Source organism: Lampris incognitus, chromosome 1 (assembly GCF_029633865.1).
Source record: "Lampris incognitus isolate fLamInc1 chromosome 1, fLamInc1.hap2, whole genome shotgun sequence".
Taxonomy (NCBI): domain Eukaryota; kingdom Metazoa; phylum Chordata; class Actinopteri; order Lampriformes; family Lampridae; genus Lampris; species Lampris incognitus.
This window is the reverse complement of record NC_079211.1, coordinates 32,515,766-32,543,413: the sequence shown is the minus strand read 5'-3', so window position 1 is coordinate 32,543,413 and position 27,648 is coordinate 32,515,766. Positions and strand designations below refer to the sequence as shown.

General features: G+C 43.3%; 1 protein-coding gene across 2 annotated transcripts in view; it reads right to left on the bottom strand.

Annotated features, from left to right (window-relative positions):
• Positions 1 to 2,138: 2,138 nt before the first annotated feature.
• pcdh19 (protocadherin 19) overlaps positions 2,139 to 27,648 on the bottom strand; it is a 61,994-nt gene continuing 36,484 nt past the window's right edge. For both annotated transcript variants that reach the window (XM_056283424.1, XM_056283433.1), the window contains exon 5: positions 2,139 to 5,014. In XM_056283424.1, coding sequence (XP_056139399.1) covers positions 4,455 to 5,014 — 560 coding nt within the window. In that variant the 3' untranslated portion in view covers positions 2,139 to 4,454. The remainder of the gene's footprint in view (positions 5,015 to 27,648) is intronic.

The following is a 27,648-nucleotide window of genomic DNA, read 5'->3' as shown; positions in this document are numbered from 1 at the left end:
GCTGTCCCGCGGCAGGAGCAGCTGCAAGTCCTTTTGATGGAATGAGGTCACCACAGCAGCCCAGATCGGCGGGTCTGATTGAGATGGGGGTGGGGGCTCACTCAAAAGAACGGGCGAGAAACTATTTTGTATTGGAGGAATGTAAGGCTGCGGGGCCCTCCTCCTGCTTTTTTCAATGCACGTCTTTGTCAGAAATAAATCATTTTAATTGTTCTGCGATTCCCCTCTCACGCCATTTTACAAAACGATAATTGAAACATTAGTAGGACGTTAATAGGATGTGTGTCCCGGTAACCTTTGATATAAATCTCTGCGTAATGGGGAATTTTCACCCTGACCAACGTGCATCAGAAGTAATTAAATATGCGTAGACAAGTGCCATTTTGGGGAATTGCAAATGCAGCTCCCGAATTGCAAATAAGATTTGACTCATGGGGGCCCTGTTGATACGGAAGGCAAAGTTCTAACATGGGGGTTTAAAAGTGAATCAGACTGATTGTAATGCCGGTAATGATTTTGCTATGTGTCTTTTTAAAATTGGTGATTGGACCTGACATAGGCAGTACCCTTAGGATGGGGAACGGTTTTTTTTTCCCCTTGGAGACTCAGGGGTCTAAAGATTACTTAACAGTGGGAGACACTCCTATGAGCGGGGCAGGGCTTCGACGCTGCTATTGCCTGTGAGGAAAGAACTTAGCTGGAAGAAACAAGATCCTCCTCATAAACTAATGGATGTGTTAGTGAGTGCTTTTTCAGACCAGCTTTCATGTTGGCTCCACCAGAGGGTATAGAGGGAATGGCAAATTAATTATAGAAATGAAGCCAACCTCCCTCCTCTTATCACAGAGGGCAGCTGTGCCACAGCTGTGTTACTCCTGCTTTTTTTTTTTTCTTCTTCTTCTTGGTTATATCACTGGAAAGTCTCCTGTTCTACATCTTTCCCTCTTCTTCTCTGCATCAATCCATGCTAACTTACTGAAGGGAAGGATGTGCAATGCACAGAGGAGATGAAAAGTGGAGTCCTTATCGAGTGAAAATGTCAAGAAAATCGGAGGAGACTGGCAGAGATCATATGTGAGGAGCAACAGCGTGCCTTTTGCCTTTCAACTGATTTTCTAGCTTTCAGAGTACTACCAGTTGAAGTCTGCTAATCAATCAGTATTGCTTTAACATGGGAGATGGGCTCATAATGGCATCAGGCTATGTATTAGCTATCAAAGAGCATTACTCACCAATCAGGCTGTGCAACCCTGATCATTTCTTGTACTGTTTTGGGAGATGATTTGGAATATTAAATGCCTCTGAAAATGGCTTGTGTGACCCATTCTAGTGAATGAAAAGAACATTGCCATTAAAAATAGGCACTTTCAAGGGAGCTTTCCCAGAGGTCTGCTTTAGGAGTAATGGGATAGAGCAGAAGGGGATGCATGGAAAATTAATGCCGACTTGAAACAAGTCCATACCAAAACTGTTAATTTTCCTTTTATCGCCACAGATGTGTCATTCATCTTTTTTGTTATCATGTAGTTTTCAGGGACGGCTCCTAACAGATACTCAGATCACATTTTAGTTTTTAATGAATCACAGTAAGACAAAATATGTTTAAAAATGGATAATCGCAATATGCTAGGTTGTGGACGTGTTCATTTATTTCGGATAATGAACATAGCATGTGTGAGTGTGCGCGTGCGCGCTCACACACACACACACATGCACACACACACACACATGCACACACACATGCACACACAACATTTCTTGTGATATCTGATTACGAGTTATTTGATGGCATTTTCAGGACAGATTTAATCAAAACTAAATTTTCATATCAGGGCCTTCTTCAGAGCATAGTGCATATGCCCTGAGGGCATATGCACTATGCCCCGAGCCGCTACGCGTGGGCATTTTTAGGTCCTTTTTGGATATGTCCAAGTTCCAATAAAGACATTTTAATTACACGGAGTGCCTTGGTCAGAGAGATTTGTTCTCTTTTTCTCATCTGAAACTACTAACCTTGGACCAAAGAGCACCCAACAAAAAATATATTACTTAACTACAGAGAGGACTGACCACACCACTAACTCCAAACACATACAAAATGTTCATATCTTGAATAAAGACAATAAAACAAAGTGGAGGACATTTAATAGTTTAATTATAAGCTGCTGTATACATTCAGTGATTATTCCGATTTTCATGTTGCCAGAAGCTATGGGTGAGACCAGCAAAAACATTCAGCTACAAGATCTAGATTGTTGTATGCAATTTGTCCTTAATGTCATTCATATTTTCCATATTGTACATAGTTTACTGCAAAGCAACATTAAACCATATTGCCAGAGAGTAATATGGTTCTTCTAAGACCTTTGTTCACTTAAACTTTCCATCCTACCGTATGGGCACCATCTACAGCGCCTGTAGGAATATGAGCCCTGCCATTCTTATCGGTCTAGTCTTACTGGCTTATCTTCAAGATCCTCAGCAGATCACTCAGGCAGACAGTGTTGTCTTCTCTTAATTGAAGTTTGGAAAATTCTCGTAGTCTGGCTAAACTCAATAGGGTCCGATAGAGAGGCTGACTCATGAAACAGATGTAATAAGTGGAAACCTGTCACCACCTTGATGAGTAACGGTGACCGTCTTTCTCCTTCTTAGATACTAAGATTAAGCAACATCCTGCTATCTTTAAGGTTCTGTTTGCGTCTTTTTTGGTTTCTTTTGCTATCTCACTCTAAGCTCATTGAACTGACACACTAACGTTGTTGCTGAAATCGCTTCTTTGTTTGTTTGTTTTTTTTTTTTGTCTTTTTACATTTTCTATTAGCCCACACAGAAACTTGATGGCACAAGAACTGACCAATAAGAAACTCTTTACAACAAGGTAGACTGCAAGTCAACAGTTGCCAGGGGTCACACAGTAAACAAAAAAATAATCCAGGTTCATTCTGAAAAAAACAAAAACAAAAAACAAGTTCAACAAAAAAAGCAAAAAACAAATAAAACAAAAGCAAGTTAATTTCAAGTATAACTTACTGATAAAATAACTACACGGCATTAAATATTCTCATTATACATTTTTAAATTATTTATAAAATATATTTTGGCATATATATTTTTTTCATTTTTGTGTTTGTGTAACAAACGCTACTGTAGTTTCAGTTGAACACCAATGTTTATTTGTTTTTTCTTGTTTTTTTTTGTTTTTTTTATCTTTTTTTTTTACTCTCGAAACAAAACATTAAAGGGATTGTCACATAACAACAGGTTATTAAAAATTATAATAGTAAACCCTATGCAGAGTTTCACATAGCAAGACATGAGTGACGATCCCTTCTATCCTAGCCCCATTGTCAAAAGTCAGAAAAAGTACAAGACCGAAGCACAAAGCTCTAATTTGTGCTCCACTGGCTACAATCAAGGTTGGGCACAGGAGATTTCAAAAGCAATGTCTTCTCTCTCTCTCTCTCTCTCTCTCTCTCTCTCTCTCTCTCTCTCTCTCTCTCTCTCTCTCTCTCTCTCTCTCTCTCTCTCTCTCTCTCTCTCTCTCTCTCTCTCTCTCTCTCTCTCTCTCTCTCTCTCTCTCTCTCTCTCTCTCTCTCTCTTACAGCTCAATTGGAACTCAAGGATCCACATATGTCCCACTTTCAGTGTTCAGAGTGGTTGGGCAGATAGCGAGAGTTCATTTAGCTCCATCCATGATAAGACATAAATACTGTAATACTGTAAAGACCTCACAGTCTGATGACACTAAGATGTCCTCAGGGATATGCAGAGAAGGCTTCTCTTATCAGACATGGAGAGGGCCAAATGAGACTGGATTGGGTGAAATGCCACCATTCCCCTCTCTCGTGTGCACTGAAAACTGTTGAAAGGAACAAATCGAGTATATTGTCGAGAAGAATCCTGTGTACGCCTGTTGCCATTTATTACGTTGACAGAGCTCACTATACAAAGAAACAGAGCGATTTTGGCAGCTAGAACAAACTGCAAAACCCAAGAAGGCAAATATCAGTTTGTAATACAAAAAGTAGTTCAAAAGGCATAACTGTACTTCTGAGTTGGCACCACAGGTGTCCAAACATGTATCCTGCTTTGGTGCAAGGGGGCTGAAGCGCACCACAGGCCACATTCATGCAGCCAACAGTAACTTGCCTGTCTACTTGCTGTAGACTGAAAACAGAAAACGAAACAAAAAGCAAACAAGGAAAAAGTACTGCGACTACAACAAAGCCACATCCACTACCTCAGCTCTTGAGCACACAACTAGCTGCAGCATACTACAGTTCCTTATCTTCATCTTTAACTGGTCCGTGCATGTTGTATACTGCACATGGATGTCTCTCTCCTTCCGCGGCCCGATTTTCTCCTGCATACACACAGCTATTGCGGGGTATATATAGCGAGTTTACACTGTATGTGTGTATCCATGTGGGTGTGCACTGTAGAGAAGCTCGCTAGAGCACAATGTCCTTCAGGCGCTTGCTGCTGGGGGATTCCTTATCACGGCCGTCGTGGAGAAGCGTGTTAATCTCCCTGATGGCCGGCTCACTGTCCTTACCCTCGGGCTGCCGCAGCAGGCTGTGGTTGGCAATGCGTTCTGCATCGCGGCATTTCAGTGTGTTGTAGGCAGATGACGGCTTGGACACTGGGCTCTTCAGGTGGACAGGGGACGTGATGGGGCTGGCTGCTTCCCGCCCATTGCCAGCTTCACGGACTGCTCCGCCATTGGCCTTAGGGCTGCACACCTGAGACTCCTGAGTCCGCTTTCCCTTAAATTCGCCCCGCTCCACATCCTCAGGGCCCTCCTTGCCAAAGGTGGCAAATGTCCTTTTAGCGGTGCCATCCTCATAGTGGGGCACGTCCATTGTGGTGGCCTCGATAGAGAGAGCAATGACATTACGACCATGCTCAGGTGACTTAGCACGTGATGGGATGGGCACACGTGGCATCCAGCAACGGTCGGAATGGCCCAGGATACGGCACTCATCTTGGCAGTGGAAGCCTTCACTTGGGTCTGAAAGATGCAACAAGGGAGAGGTAGAGAAGATAGAACAGTTAGATTTGTCAGCTAAATTAGCCTCTTTGGCACTTTTTACACTCATTTGCATTTGCTTTCATGTATTTTACCATGGCTTCTTTCCCAGGGCTTTAGTCTTATTGAAATGTGTCACAGCTGTTGAAAATAAATTAATAAACAAGAACACTGCAAAGTGTGTGGAAATCTGAAAAACTCAAGTTTAATCTTTTGTGGGAATTTTGCTGTCACTTTTATGCATGGTGTTCCTGCTTCAACTCCACTCCTCTGTCTTTTACTACTCTCTGACAACTGGAGCTGGATGTCTATGGCACTTCTAATGTGCCAATTAAATGATGTATTGTTAAATCAAAAGTCCATTTGCAGCTCATGCATAATTGGGTTTTCTAACACTTGATGAAAGGCGGGTTTAAACAGTGCAATCAGATATTTCACTGAGAGAGACACCAGACGAGTTGCGGTATTGTTGCCTGGTTCGTCCCTCTCTCTGTCTCTGTCATCTGGCGCCGAGTTATAAATATGTAATGATGTTTAACGGCGTTAAAAAAAAAAATCTCAGAGTCTGTATAACTGCTGAATTTCAGCCTTTGTTGTGTTGGAGAAGAAGGGCTTTCAAGACAATTTTTTGCATCATTATAAGAACAAAAATGTGTCATGCGCTCTTGTTCAAACTGAAAAGCTGTCATTTTCCTTTCCCCCATTTCTCATCCAAGAGAAAAGTGTCTTTATTTCACGCAAACACTTTAGTCATCCAAAGGGGTAGTACTTGATGCTTGAAGTCTTTTGAATCTATACATATTTAATCATTAGCCATCTGCTCTGATAACCTAACAGGGACGTCCAAGACGACCTTACGTTTACAACTGACCTCAAAGAGAGGGTGAGTCTACATATTGTGCCACTCATAATGCAGTGTGGTGTGCTCTGTGCACACATCAATAAACTTGTATGAGATCTGCCATAGATATGCAACTAGTTAATGGTTACAATAGATCTTTTATGGCTTTAAAATAAAATGCATTAAAACATGAATGCTAGGTTTCCTCCTGCCTTAATGAAAAATGCCAATTGCACCCATTCACATTGATTTAGCCATAGCAATCCATGTGTTGTACCAGTCCCAATATGCCATTGGGTCTCAGAGTTCTCACTGTCGCCCGAGTTTTGTGAAAGAAAATGACACACTTGAATATGCAATGACACAACTCTAAGCCCTATTCTAAGACATGTGTCTCAATTCTGCCTCTCTTCCAAGGCCAGGGGGCCATTCTCCTTACCAGAAACCCAATGTGACAAAAGGGGATTGGGGGAAGGATTGCCATCGACCCTAGTGCAAACGCTTACATCTGGCACTCGCAGTTTGACAGATCACCTAATTAAAATCTCTAATTATCTGTTTTTTCCCCCGCCTTCTCTGCACTCTGAGAGGCACCTCTGCTTAAGAATTGCAGATCAATATTCAAAGATCGGAGAGAGGCTTTTCAGGGGCAGGCATGCCCAAGCTGTACCTTATAAAGTGTAATCTGATGAGATTGACAGATGACATGGTGAGTGATTGACTGACTGACTGAGTTATATATATCATGCAGGCCACTTAAACCCGACCAGGACAACCTCATTGTCGAATTAAGGGTCATGTATAAAGCAAGGGATTCAGAATATTATGGTCAAAGCAGGATGGGACTCCATACATCAATCCATCGATCTATTTTCTTAACCCACACCCTCCATTTCAGCCAGATGAGGGGCGGGAACCCATAACAGTACATTTTGACTGAAACGTGAGCGGACGCAGGTTGCCATTCCATTGCATGAACAACACAGAGGCTGTTCTCCCATTTATATCTCAGGAGCATTTAGACTCTGCCCCCCTTGTCTAATGGGGTGAATTTAATCATGAATGTTTTATGGAGAGGCACTGGTAGCGTCTGACTAGTTTACCTCAAGTCTACATATGTTTGTGTGTGTGTGTGTATATGGGGGGGTGGATTGTGGGGGCACACAGCCATTTAAACATCCTCCTTCCAACAGGTGAACATGTGATCGTTTTAACTGAGAAACAAATGCAGATCTGGATCCACTCCAGCAGCATCAGTTGCACACATTTAGTCCTGAATTGCATAACTTAATGTGGGGGGAAAAACAAAAAACAAAACACACACACACACACACACACACACACACACACACACACACACACACACACACACAGATCCACGTCTTAAAAAAGACATTTCATCTGGACTCAGTATTACAATATTAGAATAGTAAAAACTAGACCATTATCTAAACAGCAGAAAAAATTAGCTACTCTACAACGCTCTGGAGCTAGAATCATTTTAAAAACAATGTACTGGGGCGTCCGGACGGCGTAGCAGTCTATTCCGTTGCCTACCAACACGGGGATCGGCGGTTCGACTCCCCGTGTTACCGCCAGCTTGGTCGGGCGTCTCTACAGACACAATTGTCCATGTCTGCGGGGGGAAGCTGGATGTGGGTATGTGTCCTGGTCAGGGCACTAGCACCTCCTCTGGTCGATCAGGGCGCCTGTTCAGGGGGGAGGGGGAACTGGAGGGAATAGCGTGATCCTCCCACATGCTACGTTGCAAAACTCCTCACTGTCAGGTGAAAAGAAGCAGCTGGCGACTCCACATGTATCGGAGGAGGCATGTGGCAGTCTGCAGCCCTCCCAGCATCGGCAGAGGGGGTGGAGCAGTGACCACGATGGCTCAGGAGAGTGGGGTAACTGGCTGGATACAAATGGGTAGAAACGGGGGGATAAAACAAAACAATGCACTGACAAATAAGCACACTACATAGTATGTTTCACAACTGGTTCACACACACACACACACACATACACACACACACATATATATAGGAAAATACTGATGTATCTGAGCAATCATATGAGCAAACCTCAAAGGCACAAAGCATCGCGCTGGCAACTCTGAGTGAAGGTCAAGGTACAATGCACAGGAATACAATCAGAACCGAATAATGTGTTGATGCATGCTCAATAATCCAGGTACGAAAATCAAAAAGGTTGAATCAGTTCATCTGGATACAATGTTTATTGACAGATTATTTTTTATTGTCATTGTCAGACAGTTTATTGTCAATAAACGCTGTATCCAGATGAACTGATTCAACCTTCTTTGAGATTTGAATGATGTTATCCCATCAGAAAATCTGCTAGATATTGAGAAGCAAATACTAGGCTGTGAAAAAGAAAGACAAGCCCACACACCTGATTAATGTTCCTACTTGAACATGCAGGGTTTTTTTTTCCAGGCCCATTTAAATCCCATGTTCTTTTCTTTAGTTTGCATCCAACCTTGTGAACTGCCTTCAACATTACCTGTTTATAAAACACCCTTTCCCATGCTTTTTCTCCTGAAGTCTGCTGCCACTAATGTTGCTTTAGGCAGTCAGCCTTCACTCATACACACCAGTTAGAGTATATAATATTGTGTTTTGGAGCTTTAAAACATTTATAAAATTGGGCATCTAAGTAGCGTAGCAGTGTATTCCGTTGCCTACCAACACGGGGATCACTGGTTTGAATCCCTGTGTTGCCTCCGGCTTCGTCGGGCGTCCCTATAGACACAATTGGCTGTGTCTGTGGGTGGGAAGCCGGATGTGGGTATGTGTCCTGGTCACTTCACTAGAGCCTCCCCTGGTCAGTCAGGGTGCCTGTTCAGGGGGGAGGGGGAACTGGGAGGAAAAGTGTGATCCTCCCATGCACTACGTCCCTCTGGCGAAACTCCTCACTGTCAGGTGAAAAGAAGCGGCTGGCGACTCCACATGTATTGGAGGAGGCATGTGGCTGTGTGCAGCCCTCCCTGGATTGGCAAAGGGGTGGGGCAGTGATCGGGATGGCTCCGAAGAGTAGGGTAATTGGCCAAGTACAGTTGGGGAGAAAAAGTGGGGAAATTAAAAAAAAAAAAAGAAATAGAAAATTTGTGTGAACCGACGTTAGGCCATTGTGATGTAAACTTACAATTTGTGATGCACATAGGCTACTTTTTTTTTTCATAACTAGCCTCACAACTAACATCCTGAAGTCAGATAAAAACCCATATTTGACAAACAAGGCTTTTTCCTGTTTAAAGAAAAAAAATTGCTAGCATCCTCCTGATGAATACTTTAATAGATTTGCATTTTTTTATATATTTTTTGCATAGCCAAAAGCATGTTGCCAAAGCCTGAAAGGCTTCGGGGCACAAAGAGACTTACACAAGTAGTACGGCTCTCTATTGAGGCCTTCATGCATATGGGGTGAATATCCTTCTCCCTCTTTCCTTTAGGAGTCTGTGGGGGAGCTACTAGGTTGTAAATTATATTGTTGGTAAGCCAAGTGCTATTAACCCTCACACATCCTGCCTTGGAGATCCACAAAACAAGCAGATGTCTCCCTCTCAAAGAACCATGAAAAATGGCGGAGCCCTATTGGAATTCAAATGACACGCAGAGCCTCTGACCCCCCCAACAAAACTAATTCTCTTCCTATCCCAAGGAAAGGACAAAATGCAAAGCTAGGCGATGAATCAGTTAAATGGCTTTTACAGCACTGCTGGGGTTTGGAAGTCAAAAAGCACAGGGTAAAAGTACAGAAAGCACGATTCCTGCCTGCTGTGAAAGTCTATTCAAAGTCATCAGGAAAATAAGCTTGCCAATCAGCTCCAGGAACAGACGTGGAGTACGGCACAGAACAGTATGTCAGTAGGAACACATCATATCTAGGATTTAATACCTATTAATTACCGATGGAGCTCTATTGGGAGGAGGAGGCTGCCCGTGATTTTTGGTGTTCCACATTTGAAATAGATATACAGTTAAATGAATGGAAAGATAAAAAATGAGGGTTTAGTGTTTTCCCTCACTGCTGACAAATTGGAAATACTGTGGTTTAATTCTAAATCAGAGTTCAAAGACTAACAACGGCATAAGGGAGCACTTTAAATATGTATGCACTGATGCACAAGGCATTGGCTAATAATAAATATTGCCACTTCAAATGCAAAACCTGAATTCTCCTGGTAGTATCGGTCATGTTTTGCTGTTGTAGTTACCTGGAATAACATCCGTTTGCATCAGCAGGAGGGGAAAAAGCCCGCCATATTATCTGCCATTTTCAGATTTCTCTGCTGCAATCTGCCAGCCACAGTCTCAATTCAGCTTCACTCCCTCATCAGATGAAGGCATCAGTGCTAAGTCACAGCAGACAGGTCTCCAGCATGGGGCTCTCTGAACCTGACAAGTTCATTGCTCAGTTTACCCTTGTGTACTGCTTATAATGATCCCTCCAAGTCACACACCTGGAAGTGTTATTTGGTTGCTGCTAATGTCCAAAAAAAAAAAAGGGGAGGGGGGGGTATCAGCAAAAGACAGAGGGTAGAATCCCCTAACACGAGAGGAAAGGGCTGTGCTCACTGAGGGAGACAACTCCCCTAAAAACTGAGCCTTCGCCAGATATTTTGCATCCCTTTTGGCAGCCATTACAGCCTGACTTGGGAAATAGAGTTGGTTTTCCCTGCAAAATTAGCGCAAAAAGTCATAGCGTTGAAAACAATGATGTAATTGTGCAAAACGAAAGTAAGCAGATGAAAGAGACAGGGTGGCTCAGGAGGCCAAAGAGGGGTGAGCTCATGTGAAGCCGGATTCAGGTGACACAATCTCATTTTCTATCGGGTAGTTTAATTGCAGCCATGGGGCTAAGGGGACTCTCAGTATGACACAATTCAGTCAGTTTGGGTTTACAGCTTGATGAGCCCTATAAAAGGAATTTGGAGCAGTGGAGTGGTATGATAAGTCATATTATAGAATATGTCTGCCGCTTTAGAGCCTGGCTGCTCTTTCTTTGTGTACTGATGTTATTCGTTGAGCAGTAACAATAAATGCCCTGGTTTTGACAGTCATGAAAATAGACACTATTAAACGGAGAGCCAGACTGCATCTTGTCGAGATTACTGCAATGCAGTAGTTTGTTAAAAAGTTATTTTAAAAGGATTTGCACCTCGAAGACCTGTGACCACATTCAGTTCCGTCCCTTGCTGTCTTTGATATTGCACCCTACATCTAATTTCCAAGACAAATCTACCAAACACGTCCTGTGTGCAAAAAGACAAATAATCAGCTCTGTTGGTTGAGAGAGCAAACGACAAGTCTGACATTTTGTTTGGTCTCCTGCTTTTTGCCGCATGAGCGGTGCTGCGGGGCTTATACAAAATGTGAGTGAAATAAATGGCGTCGCAATCCTGCTGACCCTATTTAAGGACAGACTCGATGTTTAAGGCTTGCTGTGATGTCTGCGTAATGTCAGTCCAAATTTGCCACTACAAAGCTCTCCATTTTCTGCTCTCAAGTTGGCATTCTACATCTATGACGGAGAGATGGTTGTTTCCTAATTGCTCTCCATATTAATTTTCCATCCTAGCAGCCACATGGCAAATTATCTAGATTACATCTAAATTGGTGCCACAGACTCCTGATAGAACCTCTGATGCAGAAGCGAATGGAGAGATCAGAGGGAAAGAGAGAAATTTAGAAGCAAGAAGCACATCAAAATAGAGAGCGACTGTCTCTAGTTTCATAGTTTTTAGGACCAGAGCAACCTCTCAGAGACTGAGCTGCTCAAGACCTGACTGGCTGGGCAAGGGCTGATCCAAACACTGGGGATGGAGCTGAACGTGCTGTCGGCTCTAACTAGAGGACAGTTGTACAGGCAGCTGAAGCTGAAGCTCGGCCAGGCAGCCTCCTACGCTACTCACCAGGGAGCGTCCAAGTGCTGCTGTCATCCCAGCCAGCCAATTCAGTCTGAGGGCCATAAATCAGCCTGGAGGCCCAGCTCCTATGGGAGCCGCAAGATGGAGTGTGATGGTCTTGTTTTTACAAACAGTGGAGGGGCACCCTTACCGCACCACGTAAGCCATCATTCTCCGCACAGCGCCAAGTCCTCTCCCTCTCCCCACAGCATCTGGTACAGTCATATCAAGCAAACCCCTCCTCAAACACACATGCAATTACACACACACACACACACACACACACACACACACACACACACACACACACACACATACACACACACACACTCCATCCACCCCTCACAGCTCCTCTTGCGAGCCCATCCTCTGTGCTCCGCCTTCCTCTGCTCTCCTCTTTCATCTCATCAGCATTGCTGTCTCACGTACATTGACTTAATTAAATAAATCCCGTACCCAAAAATCTCTCCTTCTCTTTTCTGGCTATCTGACCCTCCAGACATCCTTCTTCTCTTCCAGTTAGATATTAATTATTGAGGAAATTAGAGTCGCTGGGTGGTCTTGTTAAGACTGTCATATGGGTGGTGAAGTCAGGGGTTCACATGGCCCCAGTTCCATTTCTATGTATTAATACCAGTCAATTTATGTATATATAAAAAAAGGAGATTTGAGCGTTGGTGAGTGTGTCTGACAGCTAGTCACTTCCACTGAATCTCCGCGAAAGCTAATGTACACTGGCACGTTAACTTAGATCTATGGTCAACACTACAACGTACCAGTTCTTTGTATTGCTTTCATTAATTATTTTAAAAGCAAACAGTAAATCATCCTAAGTACAGCGTGGGTTTACTTCCACTCGTCTGCATTCTCCCTCCCTCCTCCCTCCCTCCCTACTGGTCTATCCACTGTATGTGTGCATTCCATAGCTAGTATAAAGAATGAATTTCCAAACCGGTGTTGACAAACAATGCACTAGCTTCTAAATTGGTACAAACAGCGTCTGTTTAACAGCTGTGTAACTGTGGTGGATGGGGAGGGGGAAAAAAGCAATCGCTATGCTGTTTTATAAATCACTTTGTCATTGTGGCACATTGTTTTGTTCAAAGGCAGGAGCACTAGCCAATGGACTGCTTGATGTAGTGGTAACGAGGCATGCTGGCTGTCATGATGACATACGTGGGTGGGCTGCTTTCAGTGCCCCGGCAACTAATTCTATTTTGCTGAGAGGTATCTCTCCACACCCTGCCTTATTCTGCCTCTATTCTTAACATCAATGGCAGCTAGAGGTCACAGTACCTCAGTAACAGGTCTATAAAGGCCACTTATATACAGGCTCTCGGGTCCTTAACCTTGGCAGGGACCATGACATGTGGAGATATGGAGCATTCAGACAAGCAGGTTTCAAAGTGATTATGACTGATCTGCTGTGATATGTAGGCTTCTTGGTCATGCCAATGTAATTATTCAGGCAGTGGCGTTCATACTTTGCATGAGCCTGAGGCTTCAGCCATGGCCCCTGTGAACTGGATTTAACCCAGGCGGACACGCATGAAGAGTTAAGCCAGTATGTGTGAGGCTGAACTGGGCTAAATGAAGAAAAGAGGGCAGAGTTAGATTCTCCGGAGAGGGCACAATACCAATATGGCATGCATAAATGTCTACAGAGTGCAAGGAAGCTGCTGCACAGGCATCCTTTGGTTTTGTCTCATTTATACCCTGCTGTTGAACTAACCGCTGAAATCTAAAATATTTATGCTATCATTAACCTGACAAACTTCACTGACAAGCCTACGAGAAAAAAGAGAGTTGGTTCAGGTGTCACCATGGACATCACGTTGTGTCCTTTTGTTAGAACCAATATGGGTTGCATGCAAAAACCAACAGTATAACCAGAACATTATCAGGACCACAACGGAAATAATTTATTCAGTAACGGTCATCAACAACCAATAGTACCAATAAGAACACTTGTCGGTGATGTCGTTCAACAGAGGGACATTTTATTCATTATTTTGTGTCTCTCTTTTTCCCCCCCTCTTTTTCTCCCCAATTGTATCCAGCCAATTACCCAACTCTTCCGACCCGTTCCAGTTGTTGCTCCATCCCCTCTGCCGATGCTGGGAGGGCTGCAGACTGCCACATGCCTCCTCCGATACATGTGGAGTCGCCAGCCGCTTCTTTTCAGTTTCACCAGAGGGACGTAGTGCGTGGGAGGATCATGCTATTCCCCCCAGTTCCCTCTCCTCCCTGAAAAGGCATCCCGACCGACCAGAGGAGGCGCTAGTGTAGCGACCAGGACACATACCCACATCCAGCTTCCCACCTGCAGACACGGCCAATTGTGTTAGTAGGGATGCTCGACCAAGCCGGAGGTAACGTGGGGATTCGAACCAGCAATCCCCGTGTTGGTAGGTAACAGAAAAGACTGCATACTACCCGGACACCCCCTGTATCTCTCATTTTAACACAATGGACAACGCTAAACTTGAACTTGAGGACAACTATCATTCCTGCTGTGTTTGTCCTTGTTCTTTGAGTTCCTCCATTCTAAACTTCACTAAACCCTAGTGCCCTCATCTAGGGATATAGTAATTATCCAGGTTAAACACCTTAAGGGATTCTCATATCACTAATTCTTGACAAAAAATGGTTGCAGGGCTCATCTATTAATATTTCTTCATATACATCCTTTTTTTCAGGTAACTGCTGGGATGCTTTTTGGTGTTAAGGGGCTGCCTGGCAGAGATGATGACCTAGATTTGCTTAATGACTGGGGGTAGTTAAAACATCAAAGGCAAATAAATAGCTAGACAGACAAAAAAAATTTACAAAATAAAATGAATTTAATTTGAATAACAGAGATCAGCTATGAGAATTATGTTTGAGCTTCATATAATAATCACGGGGATATTTACACTAATGTGTTGATAAAGGTGCAGGTCAAAGCAGATGATACAGGTCTATATGAGCCTCGAGTTTAGCATGGACAGTTTTTTCTACAGTTATTTATCAACTATGATCATATATGATCATCAAGCATATGATCATATGAAGGCATATGAGCTTAAATACTTGGGGTCAACTGTTCAAAGTAACGGGGAGTGCGGAAGAGAGGTGAAAAAGAGAGTGCAGGCAGGGTGGAGTGGGTGGAGAAGAGTGTCAGGAGTGATTTGTGACAGAAGGGTACCAGCAAGAGTTAAAGGGAAGGTTTACAAGATGATTGTGAGACCAGCTATGTTGCATGGTTTGGAGAAAGTGGCACTGACGAAAAGACAGGAGGCGGAGCTGGAGGTCGCAGAGCTGAAGATGCTAAGATTTTCATTGGGAGTGACGAAGAAGGACAGGATTAGAGGGACAGCTCAAGTTGGACGATTTGGAGACAAAGCAAGAGAGGCAAGATTGAAATGGCTTGGACATGTGCAAAGGAGAGATGCTAGGTATATTGGGAGAAGGATTCTGAATATGCGGCTGCCAAGGAAGAGGAAAAGAGCAAGGCCAAAGAGGAGGTTTATGGATGTGGTGAGGGAAGACATACAGGTGGCTGGTGTGACAGAGGAAGATGCAGAGGACTGGAAGAAATGGAAACGGATGATCTGCTGTGGCGACCCCTAACGGGAGCAGCCAACAGTAGTAGTAGTAGATTGTATACTATCATCAAGAAAACACATTTTAGCAACAGACAGCTTTGGTACACCTTGTAGCATTATCTTATCTAGATTTGCTTAGGTTATGGGAAGGTAGGCTATTTACGAGCTTGGCTCTGTATTTTCCGGTTATATGTTTAAGCCAAGTGCAAGCTATTATCTCACAAGATCGTACAAAACGTTTGTTTACAAGTGATTAAAGTCATTCAGTAGCATTAAAAGGAGGCAGCACCCATGGTGCAGTTCGTGCAATGTGCGCAGCTATTTGTGAAAACAGCAGTGTTCAAACTCTCATCTAGCTGCTAAAGCAATGATCAACGAAAAAGCCACACTTGATCATGCTAACCCAGCATATCTCCCCTCTAATGATGGGGATCAGATTATCCCGGGCTGCGGCATTTCAGGCCCACAACAACAGCGCACTGTCTCAAAGCTCAGTGCCATTGGCGGTCCCAGTAGCGGGCCGGCCCCCTCTGCCATGCCAGGCTGTTTGCCTGCCTTTGTCTGCTTGGCACATTCTGCAGAGGACATCTTTAAATACACTGGAACAAAAGCTGCATTTCTGTGTTTAAGAATGACCGAGCTAGCGAGCTAATTTGCTCCTAAACCCCTGAGTCTGAGAGGAGCGAAGGGGACAGAATCAGACTGTAAATTACATCTGCGAATGGGATTGGGGGTTGGGGGTTTGAGGGAGCGATAGCGGGGTGGAGGATAGAGGGAAGCAGGAGACACTAGACTCTGGGGGACTCGAGTCCTATCAGCCATGGCTGTTGATGAAGTGACTCGTGAGAGACATATTGCCAAGATAATTTGGGCCCCTGAGGTCACTTTCTCTAACCTCTCAGAAAGAAACCTTAAACTTAGTAGTGAATGCTTCGTCATTAGATTTAGGTCATTTTGAGACTGACTAGACTAAATCCTAGGTACAGTGCAGTAAATGTTCGAAGGAATTCTCCCCGGGGAAAGGGATAATACAAATGCAAGGGAAATAAAACAACAATAGACAATGGAGAAGTGTTTTTTTTGTTTTGTTTTTTTTTTGTGCGTGTGTGTGTCAATCAGCCCTTGTGTTGAGCTATTACTTCTCAAGCAGGAATTTGATGCAATCAAACAACATAAATGTGGAACAATTAAGTTACACTCGCTTTATAAAATTAAAATGAATGAAATGTTTCACAAACATCATTATTTGCCTGTTTTTTCTTACTACAACCACACTAAATGTGATTGATCATGGCAGCAGAAATTATTTGCAATTGAACACAAGGTGCACAATAACTCCCTCATTAAAGCCGTTACATTCTTACAAGTTTTGAAATAAAGAGGCATTTTTCATATTGTTTCTCTCCAAAACTGTTGTTTTGTGTAGTCAGAGGAAATAAAAATACTTCAATGCCAATCAAAGGCAAGCACACCTGAGCATCCCACAACCAGAGCCCAACAAATCCATGTGTCTTAGGCTAAACAGCTGGGCTCAGCTCATCAGGGTGGTAAACCAAGATCTCAGGACTTCCGCTCCCTCTGTGAGCTTCAGCGCTCCCTCAGAAGAGTGCCCTTACATAATTAATGTAATGTGCTTTCTCATTCAGTCATATTCACTCTGTGTCAGCCAGAGCTATCTGTTTTTTATTCCATTTTATCTTAACGAAAAAGCACCAGCATCCTTTTTACTCCTTCCCTTCTACTTCTTTCAGTCTCTTTTTTTTCCTATTTTTTTTTCCTGCCTTAGTTTTAACAACCTCTGGAAGTAGGACACCATACAGAGCTTGGAGACTGGAGGTGTATAGGGAGGGCAGCTTTAGCACAGCATTCATATACAGGAAGGTGGCAATCCCTGGGAAATCTCAGCATTCCAGTAGGGTTTCATAAGAAAGCCTCCCTGATTCCCTCCAAACCTGAAAACACCCTGTCACTCAGGGATGGCTAGGAAGATGGGGTAAACAGTGTGGCCCTCACTGCGAAATGCGGCATTAGAGTTAGACCTTTTCGGCTGAGGGAAAGCAAGAGAAAGCGTTCTCACTTTTTATTTCCCAGTCACAAAGGCCATTTTCTTTGGCATCGGGGAGGCATGCTGATTCTCTTCAAGGTTCTCTGTTATTCACTGAAGAGAGGCCTGGGCTGTGGTAGCACTTAATAAAATACAGTTGAGTCCATGTCTGAAGCATTCCTTTCTTTAGCCACCAGCCAAAGCTACACTATGGGGAGGATTGTTAGCAGTGAGTCAGTCCAAGGAGAGAGCCATGGCTCCTGTATTTGAGACCCAGAAAGGTGGAGGTGGGAGAGCAGACTAAGGAAGAGAGAAGAAACTAATAGGCACATCTTTTCTGATTTGGGAAACATGACTATAGCATACATAAGGACGGTGGCATGGGTCTGACACAGTGGCAGTAATTGGATTTCCCATGTCCTGTGCCCACTTGTGATACCACGCTGAGCTGTGACATGAAAGGCCCTTATGTGTGACAGGGGAGCAAGGTGCAGTAGAGTGGAAGTGACAGGTGTCAGAGATCCAATTCCCCCACCCTTCATGATTCCCGAGTTCCTTTTCTCTGGAGACAGCAGTGAATCAAGCTGCCCTGTGGTGAACTCGAACACCAAACCTGACACTCATTTGCAAACTCAGGCCAGTTAAACCCATATAGAGTGGAGGGAGGAGGGTGGTGGGATGGGTTGTAGTAGGGTGGAGCGATACAACTTTGTACTTCTACTAGTTGCTTGCAACTTTTTTGATTTAAGATTGCAAAGATATACAATTCCTTGGATTGCAATCTGAGTTGCTTCAGATGACAGAATCAAATATAGGCTTAAATTGTGAAATAAATGTAACATCAATACTCAGTTGAGCACGTAAATACATGCACAAACATACTCACGCAAACACACACAAGCACATGTACAATAACAAGATTTAGTGTAATAAGTCTATGTGAAAGACGGACGACCTTGCATGTTGTGAAAGAGACTATTGTCATCCTATCTAATAATCTGATGTGGCAATCTATTACACTAGATGTTGTGATGACTGTGAGGGCGGTACCGTGTGATGTCAGTGCTTGCTAATAATCAGATTTCCTCTTTTCAGGATGCTTATTCTAGTTATTTTCTGATGCTAATGTGAGCAGAACCCAAAGAAGCACAAGATTTTTATTGTAGTAACATGCTGGCAAGGAGAGAAAGCAGCCAGAGAGCCCTATTGTGGTCACTGAGCGTTAGTGGCAGCACATTGTCTGGCTGTAATACTCCCCCTGCTCTCTGCATGCAGTCTGGCCTCATCTTTAATGGGGAGTGTATGAGAACAGGCACATCATTAAAAAGATCTATTCTGAGGCCTTCCTGTCTGCCATTAAACGTAACAGCCAACCTCTCCCATTACCTTTTATCCTGCCTTTTAAAGGGGTAGGGGACAGTGGAGGCTGAAAAATCACAATTGGCTGGCTGAACACATCAATTGATTGAATTCTTTCCCTTTTTGAGAAAAAAAAAACAAAAAACACCATGAATTATGGAGAGGAAAGAAGTCTCTCAGCATTACCAATTTGCAATGGGAGGGTTTTTATTTTGTTTTTCTTTTCTCTGATGGAGAAATGAAATGAATGTGAAGCTTTGAAAGACTACAAGGCATTTGTACATAAAGGTGTATTGGAGTTCCAGCAAGGCTCGGTGTATTAGTGTAACAAACACAGACCTTTGTGGCTAAGTGCGGGGGAGAGGACCCGGGGTCCAAACCTACCTCTCTCTCTGATGCGGCAGCTTTAAACTGTCATCAATAGTTTATAATTCGGGTTATCAACGGCAACAGAGTGCTTCCCTCTGTTGAGACCTGCTCAGCACGGTGAATCACAACACGGTGAGTTCATCCAAGCAAGGTCATGTGAGGGACGGCAAGCGGACATTGACACTAATTGATGAAGAAAACATGGCAATATGGATAGCGATGCTTTAGATGACATATCCTCAACCTGCGCTCCTGAGCTAAAAATCAAAGAGGACAGCCTGCCTGTCCTGTCTTAAGTGAAGACGGTTCTCCAAAAAAAAAAGAAAGAAAAAAATAGAAAAAGAGAGAGCCTGCCTTTAAAATGATGACATGTTAGAGAATAAATTGTTCCCATTGGATATACTGCACATGATGGGAGTAAAATATGGACACGCCATATGTCTGTGGAAGTACCCTTTTTTGCCATCTTATGACTGAGAGGGAAGTGATAACTTCACTGCGCTGTATCCTATCTGAGTTTATAATGTTGTCAGGGGAAAAAAGAGGGGATGAGATGAAATGAAAAGCAGGACAGAGGTGACAAAACTAGTGGTGGAGACATAAGAACGAGAGAAAAAGAGAAGAGAAAATCTCAGAGATTCCCAGCAGAGGGGCATACTGCTTTTCCCACAGAAGGAAGGTAATAGGGGTTAAAAAAGAAACGCACATCTCTGCAGCACAAGGATCCCCCCCCCCACCCTACACACACACATACCCCCCTTCTCTCTTCCTCCCTTGCCACAGCTGCAGTGATAAATGTCTCTTTGTATTCTGGACAGAAAACTGCAGGCTACAATGTACTTGTCAGAAGACAGCTGATATTCCCCTTAAACAGAGCAGAGTATATTCTTAATCTTTCCTTTCACACAGGGAGAAGATAAAACAAATGCCTCTTGCCAAGACACATAATGCCCAGAAAATCTTCCCCCCATACCCCTCCACTCATTCATCACTGCACTGTATGGTCTCTGAATGCAGATGTAGCTACAGCATGAGCCACTGCATGCGATTTGCACATTCCTATATGTTGCAGTATTCTTAATCCCTACAGTATAGCGATGGTTCTGCAATGAGGGTTCCTAAATGGGAGTCAGTGCAGTAGCTAATGGAGCTGATTATAGCTATCTGGGTTATGGGCCAGCTGCCAGACTCTGCCCTGCGTGGAGGGAGCATAGGCCGCCTGGTGTCTGATACCCTGGGATCCCTGTAATACAAGCCTGCTTTGACAGTCACTTTCAGCCGCACACCGATACGTCGTCAAGTTAGTCTGTATATTCAGCGTGGCCTCGAGGGATCGTCCCTTATAGGTACTGTACATGCTATCAGTCCATGATCACACCGTTTCAGTGAGCCTCACTCGGCTCATGATATGGACTCGGGAAAACGTGCAAAATCGTCTCTAGTGAGGCAGCGAAAGATCATGGCGTTATAAAGATGTAGCATGGACTTTGCTGCTAGAGAGGAGCTTGGATCGTCGCCGCAAAAGCCAGGATCTGAAAGACCCATCCTTCGTTTGGTGTGTTCGCTCTGAGTATACGCGGGGCTATAATTTCCCCAGGTAGCAAACTTTTCCCTTTTACCTAAAAGTCTAATTACAGATAGGAGCTTGGTGGTAATGCTTACACTATGACCTCAAAAGACTGGAACAAACCATCCTGAATGAGGAGAAATGACTACTGCCACAGGCTCCCAGACAAGGAGTAGAATCAATCTCAACCACAATAGGCTGGTGGACCTGAGACATTGCAATGGCCTTGCTACTTGGATTTCACTCTATTTCCTTCTGCCCACAGTATTTCTCTCTTGCGCCATCTCTTTATCTCTCTTTACCCTTCTCTCATTCCCCCTCCCTCTCTCATTAACCTTTAAACACACGCAACAACACACTGTATTTATGCACGGACTCGGAACAGATTTAAAATTCAGGTGCTCTCTCTCGTCTCCCCTCTCTCTCTAACACACTCTCAGCCCCCATCAACTTCAGCACATTACCTGTTCTTAATCTCCCTACCTCTGCCGGAGGATCATCCTGATCCCCCTGTTTTCCCATCTGCCATCAATTGGGGCCCTGCTTGGCTACGTGTTCAACAAACAATTGTGATTCAGTTGGTTTCTGAGATGATTATTAACACACCTAGCATGCCACAGAATCATGAATAAGCAATGGAGATTTGGAGCACTATTTTCCTCTCTCTCTCTCGCTCTCTCTCTCTCGCTCTCCCTGCTGTGTTGTGAACTGAATGCCAGGATTGTCTAGAAAATGAGCTGTCAGTGGAGGGCCTGCAACGAGATACATCAGGCTCATTGTGAGTCCTAGAAAATAATAAACCATTCCCATTTCTCTCTCTGATATGTTCAATACGCTATCCATGACAAGTGCAGAGAGATAAGCAGTCCCCTCTTGAGCTGATTAAATATATTGGGTGTATTGAAGAGAGCTTTGGCAGAATGAGGGTTCAGGGGATGCCATTATAGTGTTCTAATATTATGTTGTGAGTCATGGGCTGGATATCAAGACTTTTTGCATGTGAATGTGAGTGTCTGTGAGTGTTACGTGCAGAAAGGCATGTGTTTGGTTGGGTGTGCTTGTGTGTCGGTGTCTATTAGCATATTATATGCATTCATGGCTTCACAAATGTGTGTGTGTGTGTGTGTGTGTGTGTGTTTGTGTGTGTGTGTGTGTTTGTGTGTGTGTGCGCACATACAAAATAGGCTGAGGAAGCTGCAGCAATGCTTGTGAAAGCCAACGGAAAGCCAAAAGATTTCTGTTAAACTTACATAAGTCCTTCCAAAGAGCTTCTAACCTCTTCCATCATGGAATTAACCATGGAACTAAATCGTGCTTCTGGGTTACCTTTCTAATTCTGCATGCAAATACTAACAAAATACCATTGTCAGTCTTTTTTTTTTCAAAAACTAGCCCATGGACATAAAATCTGAATAAAAAAAAAAATACATTAAAATCATTAGTAGTATGATTACCTATGTTAGATGATGCAGCAGCTTTTCTCTGTTTTACCACATAAGAACAAAGATGACATACATTACATAAATAACAAGCTTCATTGAGTTTTGTGCAGATGATGATTTTATACTTATCTGTTGTACTAACTTTTTATTGTCTACCCTGCTTTGTTTTGATTGTATGCTGTCTGATACAGTGCTGCTTGTTTTTGTTCTATGGTAAGGTGTCCTTGAGTGCTCTGAAAGGCACCCACAAATAAAATATTATTATTATTATTATTATTATTATTATTATTATTATAAATGGACAAAGTCTGGGTTATTAAAAGAGGTGTAATTTCAATGTGATATCACCAGACAAAACTAAGTGAATCAGACATTTGAATTTAAACACGGAGAAGAATGATAATTAAAAAAAAAACATGAACAAATAGACATGACTCTAAATTATGTTCAAGTTCTTTTTCTTTTCTTTTACAAGTATCCTCTCTACTGTTCCTCACGGGCAAAATCTACATCTTGGCTCTTCATCACAGATTTCATTATACCTGCTTTCATAAATTCTCTGGTGTGTGAGCAAACAGTGTTTGCACTGTATCTTCCTTAATGCTCCTGCTGCACCGAGCTGTTTGTCATTGTCAGCCATTTTGCCTCCACGGGTTCCACATTAGGTTAGGCAAGTCCAAATCAAAATGGATGGTCCCAGTGAAGTGTTTATATGTTAATCTAATCGTAAAATATCATAAGGCAACATGTATTTTTTTTGTCAGCCTGTAACATATGGATAGTTTTGATGTTTGATTCAATTAAATTTTGTTTGAGAATCAGTCAAATTCTCTCATGGGGTTATCCTGCAGCAAGAAAAAAAAAGAAAAAGAAAAAGCATGCTACCTGTCAGAGAGATCATTTCCGCTCTTCCTTTTTTTTTATTTTCCCAAGACTGCTCACTTGACTTGCAGCTCATCTCTCCACCTCTCGTTCTCTCTCTCTCGCTCTCTCTCTCTCTCTCTCTCTCTCTCTCTCTCTCTCTCTCTCTCTCTCTCTCTCTCTCTCTCTCTCTCTCTCTCTCTCTCTCTCTCTCTCTCTCTCTCTCTCTCTCTCTCACACACACACACACACACACACACACACACACACACACACACACACACACACACACATACTCTTCTCTTCCTCTCTGGTTGTCAGCAGGGCCCTATTGCTGTTACTGTCCTGATTCTGACACCTGTCAGCATTTTCATTAGTAGATCAGAGAACTGCAAACTAGAGATGTTCCCGTGTTGAATTTAGGGCAAGTTTGCAGCATAAACATGTAGGGTGCCTTTACGCTTTCTTTAATTCAACAGCGGAGGGGGGGTATGCTTGACTGGCACAAAGTTGTGAGATCTGGGTCAGAAATAGCAGGAGGTAGATGGAGCAACAAAAGGCAGGGGGTGGGGGGTGGGGAGAGACAGAGGAGATAGAGTCTTGAAATCAATTAGGAAAACTGAAACCCTATGGATCTACAGATGGAGGAAGGGAACACAAAGAAGTGTGCGGCCCACAGAGGGGTTTCCATTCGTGAGCTGTAGCTTCAGGAACACACCCATAGGGAGTTAATGGATAGATGAGAGCGATTCTCCAAGGATGCAGGCCAGACATTGTCAGAAATGAGAGAGGCCTGTTCAATGCTGAGGCTAATTTAGCACTGGGTCCCTTTGAGTCAAATAAGTCAAGAAGAAAAGTGTTGCTCTTTCTCTCTCTCTTTTTTTTTTAACATTTCCGCCCTGAAATTAATTCCAAATCTCCCATCCCAAAGACTGCAAACCTCTACACTCAAAAAATGGACACTGTGAAAAAGACATCAAGATTATGCTCTGTCTCTGCAGAGATAACTTCAGCGATTTAACAATACATGAATCTTAAGCTTTAAAAACCATGGTTCATCCATATCCGCGAGGAATTAAGTGTGAGCTACGGCAATCAAAGGCAGTGGGAAAAAAGCAGATTTAGCTCTCTTTGTCACAAGGCCTCCTCTGAGTCTGCTCCCTAGCCTCTCCCTTGACACTAATGGTTCTCCAGAGCCAAAGCTAGCATGTCGTACATTTCAACCAAATCCCCTTGACTTCACAGACATGCCTACGAAGATAAAGGATGAGAATTCATTTTATGCAGCTCTTCTTTTCAGTTTATAGTTTCCGTGATATCATCCATATTCAGTGTATTGGCAGATATGAGCGAACCATTACAAGTTAAAGATAGCCCTTCCTTTATAGATTTTTAAGAGATTTAATGTAATATGCTCTTTAGATACTTCCTTAATCTAATCCACTGGGTGAGGACGTTTCAGGTCAGGTTTTTCAAAAAGAGCACACACACTCCTTAAGATACTTGGCAGGCTTTCAATGAAGGACTATTCACCCAGATTCGAGTCTGAAAAATGTCTCTTCAGAGGCACTTCGCCGAATGTTATCTTGGCTGTGGCTGTTACAGATATAATGGACAGCACTGTTGAAACCCATCATGGAGGAAGAAGATAAAAAAGGAAATGCAGAAAAAAAGACTAAAGCCTGTAATATCATCAAGTGGCTCAAAGGAGACAGAGGGGAAACTTGCCCATGGTGACGTGGACCTGTATTTGAAGGAGAGCTGAGCCTCTTCCTGCACACGGATTCCCACATAACTGGTTGACAAGATGGCGAGGGGCTGGCAGGTCTTTGTCGAGATGTAATGGTTTGTCCCGGTGGGCAAACACCGCCTTACCGTGGCACCGGCGATGGTAAACATCTTACACTATTAAAGTGCTAGACTTTAACCCCTCTTACTTCCCCATACCGTCCTTTCGTTTTCTCAGAGCTTATCAACACAAGAAAAGGGAACAATAAAAGGACAATAAAACAAGGCGCTCACCATCCCCAGCTCGTGTTGGTTGTTGTCCTTTGGCAATTACAGTCTCTCAACTTGTTTTCTGCTCTGGCTGCCAAGAGAGGCAAACTGCACACCAGAGTTATTCCCAGCAGACATCTAAAACAGCGGGGTGTTGAGTCAACATGCCTATTTGTTTTCTGACAATTCCCTCCACTCACCCAATAGAACAACTCGTTAGGTGTCCATTTATGTCAATTAAGACAGATGAGCTCAAAGTAACGACGTCTTCATATGACTGTAAACCGCAGTGGCTCTCATGTTGAACAAACCTCAACCGTTCCTTTTCAGTCGCTGCACTCAACTCAGTTAACACAGTAGAATTTGAAACAGAGAAACAAGATAATGTTCTCTGGGTGGGAGAGAAAAAAAAAAAGATGATATTAGGACCTCATCCGACGGAAGAGGGAGATTCGATCGGGCGTGGCGCTGAATCCTGTCTGGTTTAGCCAGCCCGTCATACACTTTAACTGTGTAATTAGACCGTTCAGTTGGTAATTGTGGAGACAATTTCATTTGCTATGTCATTACATTTCTGCATGTGTAAGGGTCTTTGGTCAATTTATTTAATAATTATGAACAACTCTCATTCCTCTCTGGCCTCACCGCTGCTATTCCCTGTCTTTCAGGACGCTGAAAGGGCATACTCCAAAAAAGCTGTTTTGCTCAGTCCTCAGTGCCTCTCTTCTTGCAAGAGGGAAGGGGCTTATTGCACAGCCATGACTAGTTCTGGAGCAAATTGCAATGGAAACAGCAATACCAACAACTGAATTGCAATTCCAAAGATGCACTTTTGTCCTTATCTGTTCACTCTGGTCAAAAGAGTGGACAGTATTGTGAAATAGTCTCTTATTCTGTTTACCAGGGATGTGTATTGCCTTATGTATTCAAGAGGCATGCACCCATTTTGCTGAAACAGATACAATCAGTGGTGTTAATGAAAAAGGAAATGCCTCAGAGAGCTCTCTCCACTCGTAATATTCTACATGTACATCATTTCTAACTGTCTCCAATAATGAGATCGCAGCAGTAGAGGACCTGTCAGTATGCATTTTTTTCAAACACATAGGAATTTTTCAGGTTGTGAAATAATTATGGCCAGCAACCAATAGTCAGCAAACTCACTTATCACTGTTCATTAATGTCTGACAGCACTGAGGGAGCATCCAGTGCAGAATGATTCAAACCAACTTCTATTTCCTGACCCTATCCATGTCTGGGTGTATTTCCAGGCTAGGCCTGTTGATTGATTAAAAAAAACAAAAAACAAAATTGATTTCACAATTTGCTGTGATTAATTACAATTAATCACTTTTTTCTTCTGAAGACTGAAGCTTGTAATAACGGATATTTAAATGTAAAATCACAGAATTATTGTCGAATTGACACAAAGGAGAAGTACATTTAAATTCAAATATAATTGCTTAACAGCACCTTTTTAATTTTGAACACAGATTCTCTCCTGTGAACTACAGCTTTCCAATAAAACCATCGAGGTCATCAAAACCGATTATCAGCTTGGAAGGCATATTTCTTATATGCACTACCAGAAATAACAAAACCCAGGCCTATATGTTAAAGTGCCAGTTGAATTACAAAACCATCAAAGCTATCGGCTTAGAAGGCAACAATTTCTTGTATGCACTAATATATATGATAATTAACAACAAAAAATGTTCTATGTTCAAGTGCCAGGTGAATTTGAAGTGTCATGAAATCACGACATTCACTACCTGTTCATTAAAATGGCGCATCAAAGAACCCCATATATGCCCAAATGGCATAGCCTGGTATAACATCTAATATTCTTTTTGGATTGTAGTTGGCCAATTACCCCACTCTTCCAAGCCATCCCGGTCGCTGCCCCCCCCGCACCGCACCGCTGATCCGAGGAGGGCTGCAGACTTCCACAGGGCTCCGCTGATACATGTGGCGTCGCCAGCCGCTTCTTTTCACCTGACAGTGAGGAGTTTCACCAGGGGGACATAGCACATGGGATGATCACGCTATTCCCTCCAGTCCCCCCCCGAACAGGTGCCCTGACCGACCGGATGAGGTGCTAATGCAGCGACCAGGGCGCATACCCACATCCAGCTTTCCACCTACAGACACGGCCAATTGTGTCTGTAGGGACGCCCGACCAAGCCGGAGGTAACACGAGGATTCATGTTGATGGGCAATGGAATAGACCACCACGCTACCTGGACACCCCAAGAATATCTAATATTCTCCATGAGGGGATGAGGGCTGCGAACAAATATAGCCTACTGCTGTGAGAAAGACACTGTAACAGTCCAGCGAGGAGCAGAGTAGGAGAAAAAGCTCTCCATGTGTCAACAAGCAGGAGGGAGAGCGCACAACGTTATATTCACGGTACCAAAAATAATGTCTGCAACCGACCAAAGCACAACATCATGACATCATCCACGGGACCAAATGGGCACTTACTGGCAATGTTGCTGCAATGTCGTGTATTAGCTGGGTCCCCTGATATGCCTGTGAAACAGCCTCGCACAGCTGCCACAGGAAGTAAACAAAACGCAGCTGCATTAATTGCATTAATTTATTTTAACGCGTTAA